Source organism: Corvus hawaiiensis, chromosome 30, assembly GCF_020740725.1.
Source record: "Corvus hawaiiensis isolate bCorHaw1 chromosome 30, bCorHaw1.pri.cur, whole genome shotgun sequence".
Lineage (NCBI taxonomy): Eukaryota > Metazoa > Chordata > Aves > Passeriformes > Corvidae > Corvus > Corvus hawaiiensis.
This window is the reverse complement of record NC_063242.1, coordinates 1,393,035-1,408,735: the sequence shown is the minus strand read 5'-3', so window position 1 is coordinate 1,408,735 and position 15,701 is coordinate 1,393,035. Positions and strand designations below refer to the sequence as shown.

Here is a 15,701-nt window from a genome sequence, read left to right as displayed (position 1 = left end):
AATGAAGTGCTCAGCAGAATACCTGGGGACATATTGTGTATTCTTGCTGTTAGCAAGGTTTTGGCACTGCCATTGTTGGAGATGTGATACTGAGCAAGGCAGCCCAAGCAATTTGGACGTTCCAATAACCAGAGCCCACCTCTATTAAACCACATTATGAAAGCATGGATAAATAAGTGGCTCAGGGGTTTTTTCTGTACCTAAAGTGTGACTGTTTATAATGTGCCTTGAAAGAGAGTAATGGGAAAGAAGGGATGACTATTTAAGATCTCAAATTCCTAGAAGCATGTGATTATTTTGCAAATTTGAAGCATGCCTGTGGTTTTTTTGGGATTAGGTTACTGTATGTTTTTTGTGGGATTATTGCTGCTAACAGTGGTTATGCCTCTGCATACTGGACCTCAAAAACATTATAAACAGCTATAAATAAATTGACAGGTGATATATAGCTTTTGCATCATGACTTTCATCATTAGGTTTCAAAGCAAGCTAGTACAGAGTGGGGAATAAAACTAGTCATGTTGGTTCTAGTCCATTGCTTCATTCCCTTATGATGCAGATTTGGGGGGGGGAGCTTTGTTTTTGTAGAGTCTACCCTCTTCTGCTGAATTGGTTCAACTTAAGCATTTTTTGCCTTTTTTTTTTTTTTTAGAATTCTGTTTAGGTATTTTCAGTCTCTGTCATTTGGACATCTGTGCACATGCCAAGTAATAGCAAAGAGAAAATAATGTCTTAGCCTATAAGCAGGTAGCCTGGGAGCAGGAATTTTGTTCTGGTACAAAAACAGAATATGATATTGTCATAGGTTAGCAAGCATAGTCCCGGAAGGGACGTCCTTGCTAAGGGGTGCTTACAGTTTCCTCTGGGAACTGATAGAACCTATCAGCTGGCCAGTTTGAATATGGACAATTCTCTAAGCCACTTAAAGTTGTGACCACCTCTGTGATCCACATTTAAGAATAGACAAACTCCCCCTCCAAGCTCTCTCTCGTTTCTGGCGCTGGCACAGGTGGCTGCGGGCCCCGAGCGGGGCCCAGTGGGCCCAGCCAGGCCCTGCTCGGGCCAGGCCGGGCCGGGCCACGGCCATCCTGGAGCCGATGGACCTGTTCCAGCCATGGAACCCCCCCCCACTGCCTTGCCGTGGGCAGCCGGAGCGGCTCGGCTCTCCCCCCTCTCCACTGCGATAAGAAAAATTCAACATTCCAGCTGCAAAGCTGCAAGGCCGAGGTGAGATTAACCCTTTTAATGCTGTGAAGAGCTGAAAACCTGAGGGAAGAGAGAGAGGAGATGCTTAAAGCTGAAATTCTGTTGTGAAGCTATGATATATCAGAGTATCCTGTTGTAATTTCATGAAGATATGGGGGGTGGAGCGTTCAACTCGTAAGCAAAAGCACCTGCGCTGAGATAGGCAGATGCTGACGCAGCTGTAATTTCATGAGAAGTTTGGACAGGGAGAGATGAACCAGATGAGGACTTTTGCTCCAAACGGGAAAGGAGAAAACCTCAGTCCCTAGAGATGAACCAGATGAGTACTTTTGCTCCAAATGGGAAAGGAGAAAACCTCAGTGCCTAGAGATGCTCCCAGAGATAGTCCTAACGATGAAGATGATGAAGACCCTTTGCTCCCAGGGAAGGAGAAGGGCCTCTGTTTTTTTTCTGAACGGCTCGACCTTAAAATTGTACCCCAAAAAACTTCAAGAGTGGACCCTCGAAAGCAGTTGCGGGAAAAGCTGCAAGTCGGGGGAAAGGACTCACACGCAGGCAGAGAGACTCCTCTTCCTAAATGGACTGAACAATATTTGGAAGTGGGCGGCTGTCTCGTTGTAATAATGTTTTCATAGCATGAGCAAGAAGAGACTTCTCTTTCTAAATGGACTGAACAAGGTTATTATGGAAGTGGTAAACAGACTGAACATCTCAAGGGTTGTCTTTTCACATTGTCAGTGGGAGAAGGGAGGAAGGTGGGGGGAGGAGGAGAGTTCTGAAGGTGGTATAATTTTTTTTTCTTCTTTTAGGTCTGTTAATAAACTTCTTTATATTCTTTCAAGTTTGGTGCCTGTTTTGCATTTCTCCTAATTCTTATCTCACAGCAGATAAACAGTAATGAGTATTTTGGACCAAACCACTACACTAAATTGGTGTTTCCGCCCGGTTACAAACCGAACCCGCGACAGATATTTTTACCAGCACCAAAACTTTTGGTGAAAATGCTCTTATACTTAACAAGTGTTTCTGGTCACAGTTCCAGTAAATAGAATTATTATTGGAGGGCAAGGAAGAGGCAAATTCACAGATAAAGAAAAATATTTCTCTTATTAAGGTAGAACTTTACTTAACATATTTGGTGCCATTTATTTATTTTTTTTTAACTCTAACTGAACTGTTTTTCCCTGAGAACATTTTTGCTGTAATCAGTTAATGACAGCTTTGAAAAGATGTGTTTATAAATAAGTTCACATTGAAATAGTTCTTAAAAGTCAACTTTTTTTTTTTTACTTCAAGATAATGATATTCCCAGAGGGCACTTGCACAAACCGATCCTGTCTAATTACATTCAAACCTGGTAGGTATTATGCTCATTTCTCTGTTCTCTACAGAATGTTCTTGTATCTTCATTTTCTGAAATACCACTTGCATTTTAATTTGCTTGCTGTTGCAGAAGTTGAGTTAAAAATCTTGCAGTCGGGTGAAATTGGAATATAAATTTTCTGATGCTACAGGAAGATTGCAATTCTACCATTGAACAAAACAATTTAGATAATTCAGATTTTTTTCTTGGCTTCTGAGGTGCATATGAGCAGGAGGACTAATGTTTCTTACTGGGTTTTTGTGGTTGTGTCTTTTAGCTTTTTTTTTTCCTTGCCCCCTCCATTTCCTATTTTCGGTCTGTCATGCAGCATTTAATACTCTCTGCTACCTTAAGCTCTAATAGTGTATCTATTTCAGGATGCCCAGCCTGAAATAGTTTGTTGTGTTGTATCTGGCTGATCCTTCTCTAACTCTTCTGTGGAGTTGCATTCTGGTGAAGATGACACGAAAATGTTTCCCATGTAACATTGTTGTGGGGGTTGCCGTTTTTTATAATTTTTATGTAAGATCCATGTTCTAAGCTCTTTTCAATAGTATCACCCTTTTAGCTTATCAGATTAGTAGAGGGTGTAACACTGAACATTGCTGCAGCTGTAAACTGCATTTCCAGTAGGGACAAATGCCAGTACTGCAGCAAACCACCAACCTTTAATGTAAACATGCCTTTATCATTAGGCAGGGAGATGGTCAGTGAAGAAGCTTCAGTGAGCAAGGCAGCTGTGAATGTGTTTTTTGACTCTTCCTAGCTTTCTGCCTAGTTTCTGGTCTTGCTGTGTCTCTTGTATTTTGTTTGGCTTGCAATTTAAATATCACTATTAGAATATCATGCAGTGAGTCAGCATTGTGGTTCCTTGTACTAATTCATTTGGCTGAAGGAATCTCAGACTTTTCTCTCAGCTCTTACCTTTTTAGATGAATGAATGGTGGTTAGGGAAACATCCACTTCTTTAGCTCTTTACTCTCCCTCTCTCTCCACCTGAATCCTTTCAGCTTTGAAAGCTAGCCTGAATCCTTCATGTAAGCCCTGATTTCCTGCCCTCCCTCTGTGCCACACATGTTCCAGGCACCATGTGTTTCTGCCTCAAATTCTCATTCTATCTTCCTCTGCTCTGGTCTAGAACATGCTGCTGTCTGCCTCTTGACTGTCTCACTTTTCCTACTGAAACCTGGCTTCTGTATCCATCCAGCCTTCCAGAAATCCTTTGCCTCAAAATTCCTCACTTGTATCACATTACTTTAGGTCTCTATTCAAGTTACTGCTTTCAGGATGCCTTTCTCCATTCTACTAACATGGCCTACACTCCTTGCTCTTAGTACACGTTTTCTTGGCTTTGTGTTTGTGTTTAAATGGTAGTGTTGTCATCCACCACTCAGCTTTTGTCAGCTTCGGATTGTTTCAGAAGTTGCTTAGACTGTTCTTCAAGGGCAGAAGGTACCACTGGCCTCCAAACCTCCTAAGGATTCCATTCAGACCACCTTCATTTAAAGATGTTTATACTCCATTAACATATATTCCTTTTATGTCTCAACAGTTACTTTGTAAATCAAATGTTATGCTAAGAATACAGTGTACTTCAATTATTCGGTTCTTAATTTTAATTGGAATATTAGTGAGCTCTTAGTAAATTGTCAAGAATAACACACTTTGAGTGAAACTCTTAATTTCTTCATGAGAAAAGAGATGTTGAGAGAAGTCTTGGACAAGATAGTTATCATGCTTACCCAATCTTTGTGTAAGAAACCAAGAAAATGCTTAGCAAATGGCATAGAAGTTGTGCTGTTTATTTATTAGAACTGTAATTCTCACATGAGCTGAAGCAATGCTTCTGTATAATAGTTCTAGTTCAGTATAGCTCTAGTTCAATTTATCATTATTAGTTTTCCCATAGCTACCGAATAGAAGTGACATTAATTCTGTTATTTCAGAGATGAGAAATTGCCTATAAATTGTTGTTGTTCAGATAAAAATAGAAAGCTTCTTTAGCATAAGAAATCTTGGGTTCTTCACCTAAAATATTGTGACAGGGAATTAACCATCTTGTAGGTGGTCATATTTTTTTTGTTCATTTATTGAGCTGAATTTGGTACGAAGCTTTGACTCGTGTAAATGACAATACATGTAAGTTGTAGAGGATAATTTAGATAATGACAGCAAACATTTTTAATTGCCTATCTGCTGAAAAGGTGGATATGCATTGTCATTCTTCAGTGCTTGCTTTTTTGATTACTTTTGAGGCTGCTTTCAGATCCTATTTTTTCACCATCAACTATTTCCTATCAGTCCATTAGTTGTATAACATTTTTTTGCTGCAGTAAACTTCTTCTCTACCAAGATGCACCATAAATTAATTATGTGTCATATGTGCCTTCTAGGAGCATTTATTCCTGGGGTTCCTGTACAGCCGGTGGTTTTACGTTATCCAAACAAACTGGTAAGTTCAGCTTGCAGTGTAGTTGGAAATTTAGGGCATTTTCCTTTAAATACATTGGCTCTTGTACAACCTTTTAGGTTTAAAAATTCAAAAATTGTTAGTAAGTTCTTATTAGTTAAGTGTTTATTCCTTAAGCCTCAGGCAATATGGGGAGTCTTAACTGAGACAGTTTAAATGTTTCTTCTCTGAAAGTTGTTCAGGTTGTTACAAGAAGTCCTGTACAAATGATGAGGCAAATGGCAATTTCTGTCCAGGATCTGTGTGCCTATGTGCTCCCTGTTCCTGTTGCATGTGCTGGAGAGTTTTCTTAGTGTCATTTATTTTTGGAAGATGTTTCTGCATCTCCTGCCTTTGGGGGTGTGTCAGTCACCAATTACTGTGACTGGCTGAATGGTATAGGGTAACGTGCTGAGGACCTTTGTAAAGCATCACCTTGTCCGTGCTTTGCATTCACTGTGCACTTGGGTAAGGAATTAGCTAACCTGGACTAGTCATCCAGTATAAATTATATTCAGGTAAAATGCAGATTACAGTGTTTATTTACAATGTCTGAAGTTTCTCTTTGAACCCACTGGGGCTATTTTCATGTCCAGTCTGTCCCCCTTCTGAAGTAGAAGTTATTTAGGGAGGGTGTGGAGAGTGTCAGAAGTAAAATAAGGACTACCTGGTCTCTTTGCTGTGCATATCACATCAGAACATCTCAGAGTAGCCCATTAATAATCCCTTCTTCTAAGGAAGGATTTTGTTTCTTGGTACCTGAGTAGCTTACAAATATTTCTGTCCACTGTTCTTTGTCGTTTACAGGTTTATATAAAACATATGCTTGATTAAAAAAGAACAGGATCCAAGCAAAGTTAATATACACAGACCACCATTTGCTCTTGACTGAGACAAGGTGTAATGGCAATCAAATAGTTGCAGTAACAAACCCAAAAACTATCTTTGCAGATGCTGTGACAAGAATAGCAGCCTGATATGCTTGCATAGTATCGAGTGCGTTGTAGCAGGCTGCCTGGGACTTCTCATTACATAATTGTTATATTTTCAGGAAGAAGGATTCTTTTCTAAAAATAGTTTGAAATTTTGATGGCAGTGCCATTTAAAATGGCAAATATGCTCATGGCTTATGTCATACTTAATAGGCCCTGTAACTTTTTGTTAATGATAAGCCTATAGCAATATAAAGCTGTCAAATGTTATTTTGTAAATATCTGCAAAAATCCAGGTGCATACTGAAATGTCATTGTTCCCTGTAGTGCATGATATGCAATGCTTGTAAACCAATTTTAAATGTTCCTAACACTTTATTAACAGAAATTTGTGAGCTTTTAACATTGAATTACGACAGTGTAAATGTACATGAAAATTATTATAATTTTTGTGTTACTGCAAGAATTTCATAAAAGAAATTGTAATTATTTATATAGGTATCCATTGTGAGCTGGCATGAATTTGTGTATGGGACTTTACTTTTTCCTACTACTTTTAATTGCTGTAAAACACTTAGTTTTCAGTGCCTTACTGAGTAATTTAACCTCCCATGGTGTACTTCTTAGAGACCTTCCAAAGGTCTAAGCATTAACGACAGAGGCAATAACTGCTATTACTGCTTGATTTTTACATTAGCTTGGGGGTTGCAGGAGAGTTGCATCATAGTTAGAATGAGGAGAGGCAGAAGGAATATGATGTGCTACATGAAGGTGAGGTTTCTTTTGGTGAGGATACGGAGTTAGATTATTTTGTTTCAATTATTGAGCTGTTCTTATCTCAACCTACAAGGCAAGGCTTACCTTTTCTTCCTGATTCTCCTGCCCACTCCGGGGGAGGAGGAGTGAGCAGGCAAGCAGCTGCATGGTACTTAATTGCCAGCCAGGATTAAACCACAACACATGTAAGAACAGAGTAAGGAAAGAATATTGGTTTTCATACACTAAGACACCATTTTTAGCAAACTTTAAATGTCTCTGGCTTCCTATTTGTTGTTTTGTTTGACTGCTGCATACAATTTTAGGTTTAGAAAGGAATTTTTTAGGATCTTTGCTTAGACAGTGAACTCCAGATACACATTGTGTGCAATCACCCCACTGCTTTTCGCTTGAAGTGCCTGCTCTGATCTGCGTTCAGAGCTTTGAGTTCCACAGTACAGATGAGAACAGTCTTGGATTTGAGTACACCTGGCTGTTTTGGGAGGCATTTTGAGATCAGAGCCTGAGGTGAATGTAGTAGATGGGTGCACTCTGGCATGTTTGTTTCATTGTAGTCTATTCAAGAACTAGGGATAGCACTACTGTTCTGCAGTGGGCTGAAACAGGGCAAAAGTGAAGAAGTAAATTCAGCTTTTTTCTAGAAAATACAGCTGGTTCTGGTTGCTGTGAAGAATTCTCTATTTGATATTATTTATAGTCAGGTTGCTCCCTGAATAACAGTTGCCTTGGGCCTTGTGATTATTTGCATTAGATGACATCTCTGGTCCTGTATCAGTGCTTTTTAGTAGTAGTATTTTAGTCTGTTGCTCTTCTTGATGCATGAGTAGAAAGAAATTTTAAGGCTTAAAATGTTGTTTAGACCTGATATTCAATATTTGCTACTGGTTATCTAGATTGGTAATATTTTGGGTATTGTATGCCTGAGAGCTATGACCTATACTCTAATTAAAATAAATGCTCTAATGTCTTCACCCATAGGCTCTCTGCTGCAATCCTTTTTACAATTTTTTACTTTTTTTTTTTGTTGTTTCTTCATTTGAATTTTCTGTCAGAGTGCTGTTAGTTATGAAATTATAAAAATATATAAACTGTCTACCTGTTTAAATATCACAGAGCCATTTAAAATGTATTTTATGTCCAAATGTCTTCCACAAGTAACTGTGCTATTTGATAAGAGGTTTGGCAGCAACTCTTGTACAGTTTTGGTATATCAGAGTTAACTGAGCCTTTGAAAACACAGCCAATCTCCTGTTTGAAGGTTGGCATGTGATTCTCAGTATCCTCTTGTGTCAAATACAAACTTTGTGGAAGATGGCTGTTCTCCCTGTTTCCTCCCGTGCTGAGGGGAAAAAACAGAGGGGATAACATTCAAGGTCAGGTTGGATGGAGCTCTGGCCAGCATGACATAGTTGAAGATGTCCCTGCTCATTGCAGGGAAGTTAGAATAGATGGCCTTAAAAGGTCCCTTCCAACTAAGCTATTGTATCATTTTATGTACTTCCACACAATTTAAAGTATTCATTACTTAGATACAATAGTTTCAAAGTGTACTCAGAGTGCTGTCAAAGTGAATGTTGTCCAGAAGCGTAGCTGCAATAAATCCAAAAGGTAACTTAGCTGTGTAAGAAAAATCCCACTTCCCTTTGTCTGCTTCTTGTTTTTATCATAAAAATAGTGATTACGCTGGTAGGAGTCTCCTGTAACATGGATCTGCCTCTTCCAGATCAGAATTCTGTTTTCTCCTAGATAGCATTTCTAGCCATTATCCCTGATGCATCCTGATGTTTTGATGAGAAAAAGCATGTCTATCTGCTATGATATTTGCATTGGGAATTTCTTGCAGGATTGTTGATAGACAGCATGGCTTACTTGAGTTTGACTTGCCAGCTAGCCAGCATGGATTCTGAAAATACCTATGCACTGTTCAGTGATCCAGATACTTTGTGGAGCTCACATTTTTCTTTATCTCCCTCTGCGCTGTTGCAATTTAGAGAGCTGAGCTGGAGATGTGTAGTGCTTGGTGTTCTATAAGGCAGATCTAGTCTCTAGATATCAGCTATCTACACTGGTTTCTCAGGGTTTGTAATGAAAGTTCCTTGTGGAAAAACAGCAAACCCCATAATGTGTTTGCTTGCAGTGTTATCAGAGACATCAAAATAGCCAGAAACAGTGTAACAATAAAACTGTCCACATTAAAGTTCTGAAAGACCTCTACATGGAGATGGGGTTTTTTAATGCAGATAAATTGATTGCTACAGAGAGACTCATCCTTTATCATATTTTGTTGGATTGAAAATGATTGTTAAAAGTAAAGTTTTAAATTTTTAATAGATCTTTGACATACTGACTTTATTCTCCAAGCTGTTGTTCTATCACATTAATTGCATTTTTCACCTTGTATGAATGGGTTTGTTTTCTTTTATTTTTACTTTTGATGGCCTTTTGCTCTAAGTGGTAATTAAATCAAGTTAAGTTTTTTCATGGTCATGGCACATGTGATCACCTGAAATCTATAGAATGGGTTTGGATGGTAGCATAGAACTGAACTGGAACAGTTTTCAGTAGGTTGAAATAATTATCTTTCTGATCTGGTCTTTTAGAAACCTGAATTTAATGAGTCCTCTTGTCTTTACACTAATGACTTGAACTCTTTTTCCCAGTTAGAACAGAACTAATTTCCAGGTTTTCAGATTCTTACTTGTACACTTAAGTCTTGTCCCCAGGTAGTGCAGTTTTTTTCTGTGCTATTTCTTAGTTAAAAATGTGATGATTTTTACTGTCATATTCCTACCTGTTACATATTTCTTTACAGGTCTCTGTTCCCTTTTTGCTATTTGCATCTTGTTCACTGCTTTTACTGCTGTTTGTCCTTTCTTAGAGTTTCACACAGTGTCATTTTGGCCATACAGCTATATAAAAGAGAGGCTGATTCCTAACAGGATTAAGAACTTTTGCAAAGAGAGGATAGAAATTTCCGTGAAAACTTTTTAGTCATATGTTGTCAGTTATGCTGTGTGCAATGTAAATAATTGAAAGCACAATAATTAATTGCAAATGTCACACTTCTTTTCATAGGACACAATAACATGGACATGGCAAGGGCCAGGAGCGTAAGTGGTTTGTTTTATTGCTTTTATCATTGCTTTTCTCAGTTAGTTTTTATTTACGTAACTTATATGCATATGTAGTTAACTAGTTGCTGGTTATTTGATTATTCTTTGGGATAATTTATCTTTTATCTGTTATTCTCTGATTATGATAATAGTCATTAAGAGGAATCCAGGTGTAAACAGTGTACTTCTGCTGCTGTGATTCTGCTGGTTTGCAGAATGAATTCTAGGTTTTTATTTCAAACTTCTGGGGTTTTTTAGCCAAGTGCCTGAAGTAAAACAACTTGCTTCTGCTCTACATATTTTATAGTCTGCAAGTTGATTTGGTATCTTATTGTATAAAATTTCTAGGGCTGTTGTTTGAAATTGGTCTACTCTCACGAAAAGAGTCGACAGACTCAAAGAATTTGGAGATACTATTCCATTATTTTTTCGGAATATAATTTTGACTTTTTTTTAAAACAAAATGTTATTCTAGAGGTTCTTTAGCAAATTCATGTAATGTAAAATATTAAATGAAGCAGTTCTTTCTTGCTTAAAAAATTTTGGCATTATTTTCATGTTGGGATTTGAGTAGAAATTCCAAAACGTTTAGATGAAGATGAAAACAACAAATTTTGAACCTTAAGTAAAGGGGAGTTGGCTTCTATGGTTAATGCTTTGTATTGTTTTGAATGTCCCACCTGAGTTTCTATATTTTTGTAGTAATGAGGAAACCATGGGGATTAGCCAAGATTCAAGTAATTTGGAATTTTGTCAATTAGTTTTGCACTTGAGAGCCAGGTCTAATTAAGGACATGATCTGGAGACTTGAGGAAACCACTGATCACTTCCAAAGGTTCAGCTTACAATTAATTTGTCACTTTGGAAGTAAATAAGTCTATGGTTGTGTATAACATAAATAGACACTGCAGCATTTGCTGCATAAAGGGATTTCTGTTCTTGTGAGCTACTACCTCTTCCCTTGCATTTGCACTGTAGTTCATGTAAAAATAACTTAGCCATAGAGGAGAAAGGTGAATAGCTTACTTCCACCCTAGTGTCCTAACTGAGGAGTCAAGAACACATGAAAGGAGAAAGAGGGAAGAAACTTGTAGGTGTGTTTCCTCAGATCACTATAATGTCTACAAAACCCTTATTCTGAAATGTCAATCTCTGCTAATAAAGTTAAATTAAAGCTGAATCAGAATCTGCAGCAGCATGTCATGTTATACAAATTGACTGGGTCAGTTTAAATTACAGCTTTGCTTAATTAGGATTAATTCTCCTGAGTGACCTAAAATGTATTTGTGATGTCTTAGCAGAAAATACTATTAAGACTGATACATTTGCTGAGAAAAGGAAGCCCGTATCTTTTCTGTCTTAGTGTTAGCCAAAACTTAATCTGGAAATGGTTCTGTATCTAGGAGTATTCCCTTTGTTTAAAGGTGCTGTGGGTTATAAAATGGATTGAAAACTTGTCACATGCAAATTTAAACACTTTCTTACACTTACTGAAAGTAATGTTTTTACAACTTTGACAGTATTCAGAGCAGATCAACTGAGTCTACCTTGAAAACAAAGAATGAACATATGTACATAACTTGAATTCTCTACATTGGACTTGAGTTAGATACAGGTTCTATCATTTTAAATTTTTATTAAATTCAGGGTTTAATCCTTGAGGATTACAGAGTTGACAGAGAGAAAATCTTACTTGTAACTTATTGGGGATTTTTAATGCCCTCGAACAAGGACCTAGAAGCCAGACTTTCATGTTTCTGTCAGGGACATAAACTTCCAATCACAGGCTCCATTGTTGTTCTTGATCCTTTTCTTTGCTTTAATGTGTTGGAAGCTAAATAGAAAGGAAGGGGGGGGAAATGTTTTGCAGCCCTACATGACTGTCTAACAAAATGAGTGGGGTTTTGCTTCCAGGAACTGCACTTTACCTGTGCAAGAGGATTTTGACCAGCTGACCCGTCACAATGATTGACTGCTGTAACTACCTAGATACTGTATAAAAATGTGGCTACTAACACTGCTTCTTAATTTAGGTGTACTAAATCCTTTCCTGGATTTGAATCTTAATGCTTTCTAAGGTCAAGTTGATTCCAGTTATCTTGTGTCTTAGGCTATTAAAACACACGTACTGCATTTCATTAACAGACTTTGGAAGTGTAATGAACTTTGATTCCAAACTGAGGCGATGATAAAATCTCAGTGGTTACATAATTAATCTTGCCAACTCTGTGCTGAATACAGCATTTTTCTGAAACAGACTTGTTCTTCCTTTAACACGTTATGCATATATTCCCTTTTACTGTTTGTCTTCCTTGTTTTTGACTATTTTTTAAGATGCCAATTCAGTGTAAACTACTTTTGTTCCACCTTACAGAATGTAATATGTAGGAGTACTTTCAAAGACCTTTTCTGTTAATTTCTATCTGAATATGATCATACCTACGAGTAGGAATGTTACGTGAAGTCTTTGGAGCATGATGTACTAAGGTTTCACTATATATAATCTTTTTTTCCTTCATCATTCCCTATCTTTTTCCCCTTTTAGGTTTGAAATTCTGTGGCTTACTTTATGTCAATTTCACAATTCTGTGGAAATCGAGGTCAGTAAAAGAAAATTCCGGTGTATTCTGAGCAGTTGCAGAATACATAATATTGTACTTAATTCTGCAGTAAAAGTTTGCATTCAAGTCTTGTATGTATGTCTGTAAAAACAGGTTAAGATACCACTTGTATTTTATACAAATAAATATCTGTATCTGAAAATAGAGTCTAAAAATGAAATAGCAAAATACAGTTTTCCAGTTGGCATAAGACTTTATTTTCTTACTGATTTGAATTGAGTAGATAAATTTCTGGCTCAGTTTAAAGAGTCTTTTGTGAACAAATTTCTTGTCTTTTAATGGCCTGATTGTTGTTTGAAGTAGTGTACCAACTTTGTATGTTAGACATTCAAGTGTGTGAATGCTGATGTACAAACTTAGGACTGTCTTGCAGAGAAAAATTTGTAGGTGGCTTCTTATAGGCCACATAAGTTATTTAATGTCTGGCTAATTTTTTTATTAGGCTGCACTGTTCAGAATGTGAAATTGGAAAACAAAAAGAGAATCTATCTATATTCATAACTTTGTTTTGAGGAAAATACTGTAATTTTAAGGCTAATGACTATGTAGGGAAAATGTGGAAACAGTTAAAGCCTTTCCTTTCAATTTGTTGTCCTTAGGCCTTTTACACAGAATAATTATATTTTTGTGGACAATTACAGTATTTGAAAAGCGTTATATAGGATATTTGACAGATGTTCTGCAATTCTTTTGCTTTTTGAATAAAGAAGCGGCTATTTAGCTCTGACAGATGGAACTGATGGCAGGGTAAATCAGTAGGAAGAATTAGTGCATATTTACATACACTGTGTTACAATAGTAACATATATTGCATGCTAATCACGGTGCTTATCATTGCTCTGTTTGCTTATTTATGCAATCAATTATTCCCAAAATCAAAGAATGTGCAAAATACCAGCCACTCAATAGTTGTATGTGTTGTAGAAATTTGTGGTTTGTGTTATCAATTTAGTTGGATAAAAAAACAAATGGGATTTCCAGGATAGTGGCCTGTGTTTTGCAGAAGGGCTGGGGAGTGACTGGCTCACGCAGGGCTAAGACAAACCAGCTGGTTGGCAGGATTTCTACCCTTTCTCAGAAACAGTTTTCTGCCCTAGGTGAGTAAAATGGGTTCTTTAACACAGGAGTGAACACTGCAGAGCTTTCTTGATTTTTGAGGCAGCAGCTGCTAGCAGATGTTGAGTTTCTGCAGCTCTTACAGGTCTTGCATAACAAGCTATGATCTTCAGTAGTTCTTGGGGGGAAAAAAAAGGCAAACTAACTAGTGACCTTCTGAAATATTCCATATAAAGCAGGAGTTGGCAGAGGATAGAGGAGCAGACCTGTTTGCAAGGTTGCTCTCAAGTATGAGGCAGAGTATTTGAGAGCTACTTGTTGAAATCTGTTTTTGTAAGGAAGTGTGGTGAGGACTAGGAATGTAGAGGAAAAATTAGTTGTTCTGTGTTCAAAGTCTCATTTTTCCCCTGTTCTCTGAAGTTTGTTGGTTTATATTCCTGCTCTGTTTCATCAACACAGAGATAGTTGCAAGTACCTACCAACCTGGATACCCCAGTTAGTGCTGATGATCCAAGAACTCAGAGAGACATGCTACAAAACAACTTCAGTGTTTTTTTTGATTAAATGACAGCCAGTAAGATTTAACAGCCAGCAACCAGGATCCAAAGTTAGCTAGTCTGGGCTTCTGTGCATATAATACACGTTCTGGCATACTATATATGTCATCCAGTATGTGTTTTGAGAAGCAAGCATCTATGTAGGTTTTATAATAGGTTTCTGTAAATATTGGCCCATCCACCCATCAGGTACTTAAAACTGATATGTTGGCAGTGCACGATGAAGAAAGGATATATGATCATCTGCACATGTGGCTTGTTTTGGCTCATGTCTGCTTGTTTTACTGACCTGGCAACTTCAGTGTTCGTGCATCCACGACAGTCTGCAGCAGCTGAGAGTTCTTCTCTTAGTTTTGTTAGTGATGTTGAAATGATTATGCTATTTATGTTGAATTAGGCACAGACACACAGAACACCTCTGAAATCACCTCATATTCAAGTTTGTTCTGTGTTTGGACAAGTGACTTGATAGCCATTTGCAACTCAAATAAATGGAATGGGGTCTGGAAGTTGAAGGAACAGTCTTTTCATCTCTGTTAACTTCACAGTCTTTGTGGTTTTGTATATTATGTGAGGCTGGTGTACCTACTAGCAGTGTAAACCTAGAAGACAGGGGCCATATGTTTTCAGCTGCAGTGGTGCATGTAGGGAAAACTCCAGCAAAACTCAAAATAAATTCAATGTTTTTCCATTCAGGAAACAGATGAATGTCTAATGGCAGCGTTTGGGTGCTGTTGATCATACCATTATGTATTTTTAAAAACACAGCTAGCTTCATGGTTATTGAGAAGTATTTGCTGAAATCATAAACTTTATATAGGTTCCCCATTTGTTAGGCTCTATTTTAAGGACCAGTGTGAAATATCTGCATCATAATTCCCATTTTTCACTACCCATAGGTATTTGTATGTACTATAACTAAACTTCTTGCAGCTTTTTTTCTAATTCAGAGGCTTTACACAGGATTGTGAGCATTTTGCTCACTTAGTGCATAAATTATCTCACTGTGCTGTGCTACTAAGAGAGCTGTCTGTTTGGTGCTGAGTAGGAGTGGTGATCAGAGTGATGCCTTCTCATTCCTCCCATCTGAGCAGTTAGTTACTTGGCAGAACAAAATGTTTTGAAGGTTTTTATAGGTGAGACTGGCCATGATCTTGAGGATTATGTAATTTTTCAATGGACACTTAAAAACAGCTTAAAATGCTGGAAGATCTTTTCATGTAGGCCATGCCATTCTCAAAGCTGCCCTTTCTGCTGCAGGTCTCCAGCAGTTCTGGTTTAATTTTACACTTTACAACATCAACTGTTCTGTGGTTCTCTGGTCATCTGTATTCATTTAGATTTTTTCTTTCAATGGAGTGTTAATGGCTGATGTCCAATTTGAAGGGAAAAGCTTTCAAAATGTCCAACAACAGAAAAACACTTCTCATGTGTGCATTAGGCAGTCATACGTGATTTCAAAATGTGCAGGGGGAACAGTAAATACCTGATGTCCTTAAAATTTGGATTCTTAATATTTAAGCTATAGAACAATATTCCTTTAGTGTGTGGGGGGTTTTTTTGTTATCTGGAAGGAGCTGAACAATACAAGATGTAAGAGAAAGGTTTATGCAAGAAAATATTACTA

The 15,701-nt window shown here is 37.6% G+C and overlaps 1 protein-coding gene across 4 annotated transcripts in view; it reads left to right on the top strand.

The window, feature by feature from the left end:
• LPCAT1 (lysophosphatidylcholine acyltransferase 1) overlaps nt 1-15,701 on the top strand; it is a 69,395-nt gene that overhangs the window by 17,574 nt on the left and 36,120 nt on the right. For all 4 annotated transcript variants that reach the window (XM_048289244.1, XM_048289243.1, XM_048289242.1 and 1 more), the window contains 4 exons: nt 2,503-2,563; nt 4,963-5,021; nt 9,803-9,837; nt 12,386-12,440. In XM_048289244.1, the coding sequence (XP_048145201.1) occupies nt 2,503-2,563; nt 4,963-5,021; nt 9,803-9,837; nt 12,386-12,440 (210 nt within the window). The remainder of the gene's footprint in view (nt 1-2,502; nt 2,564-4,962; nt 5,022-9,802; nt 9,838-12,385; nt 12,441-15,701) is intronic.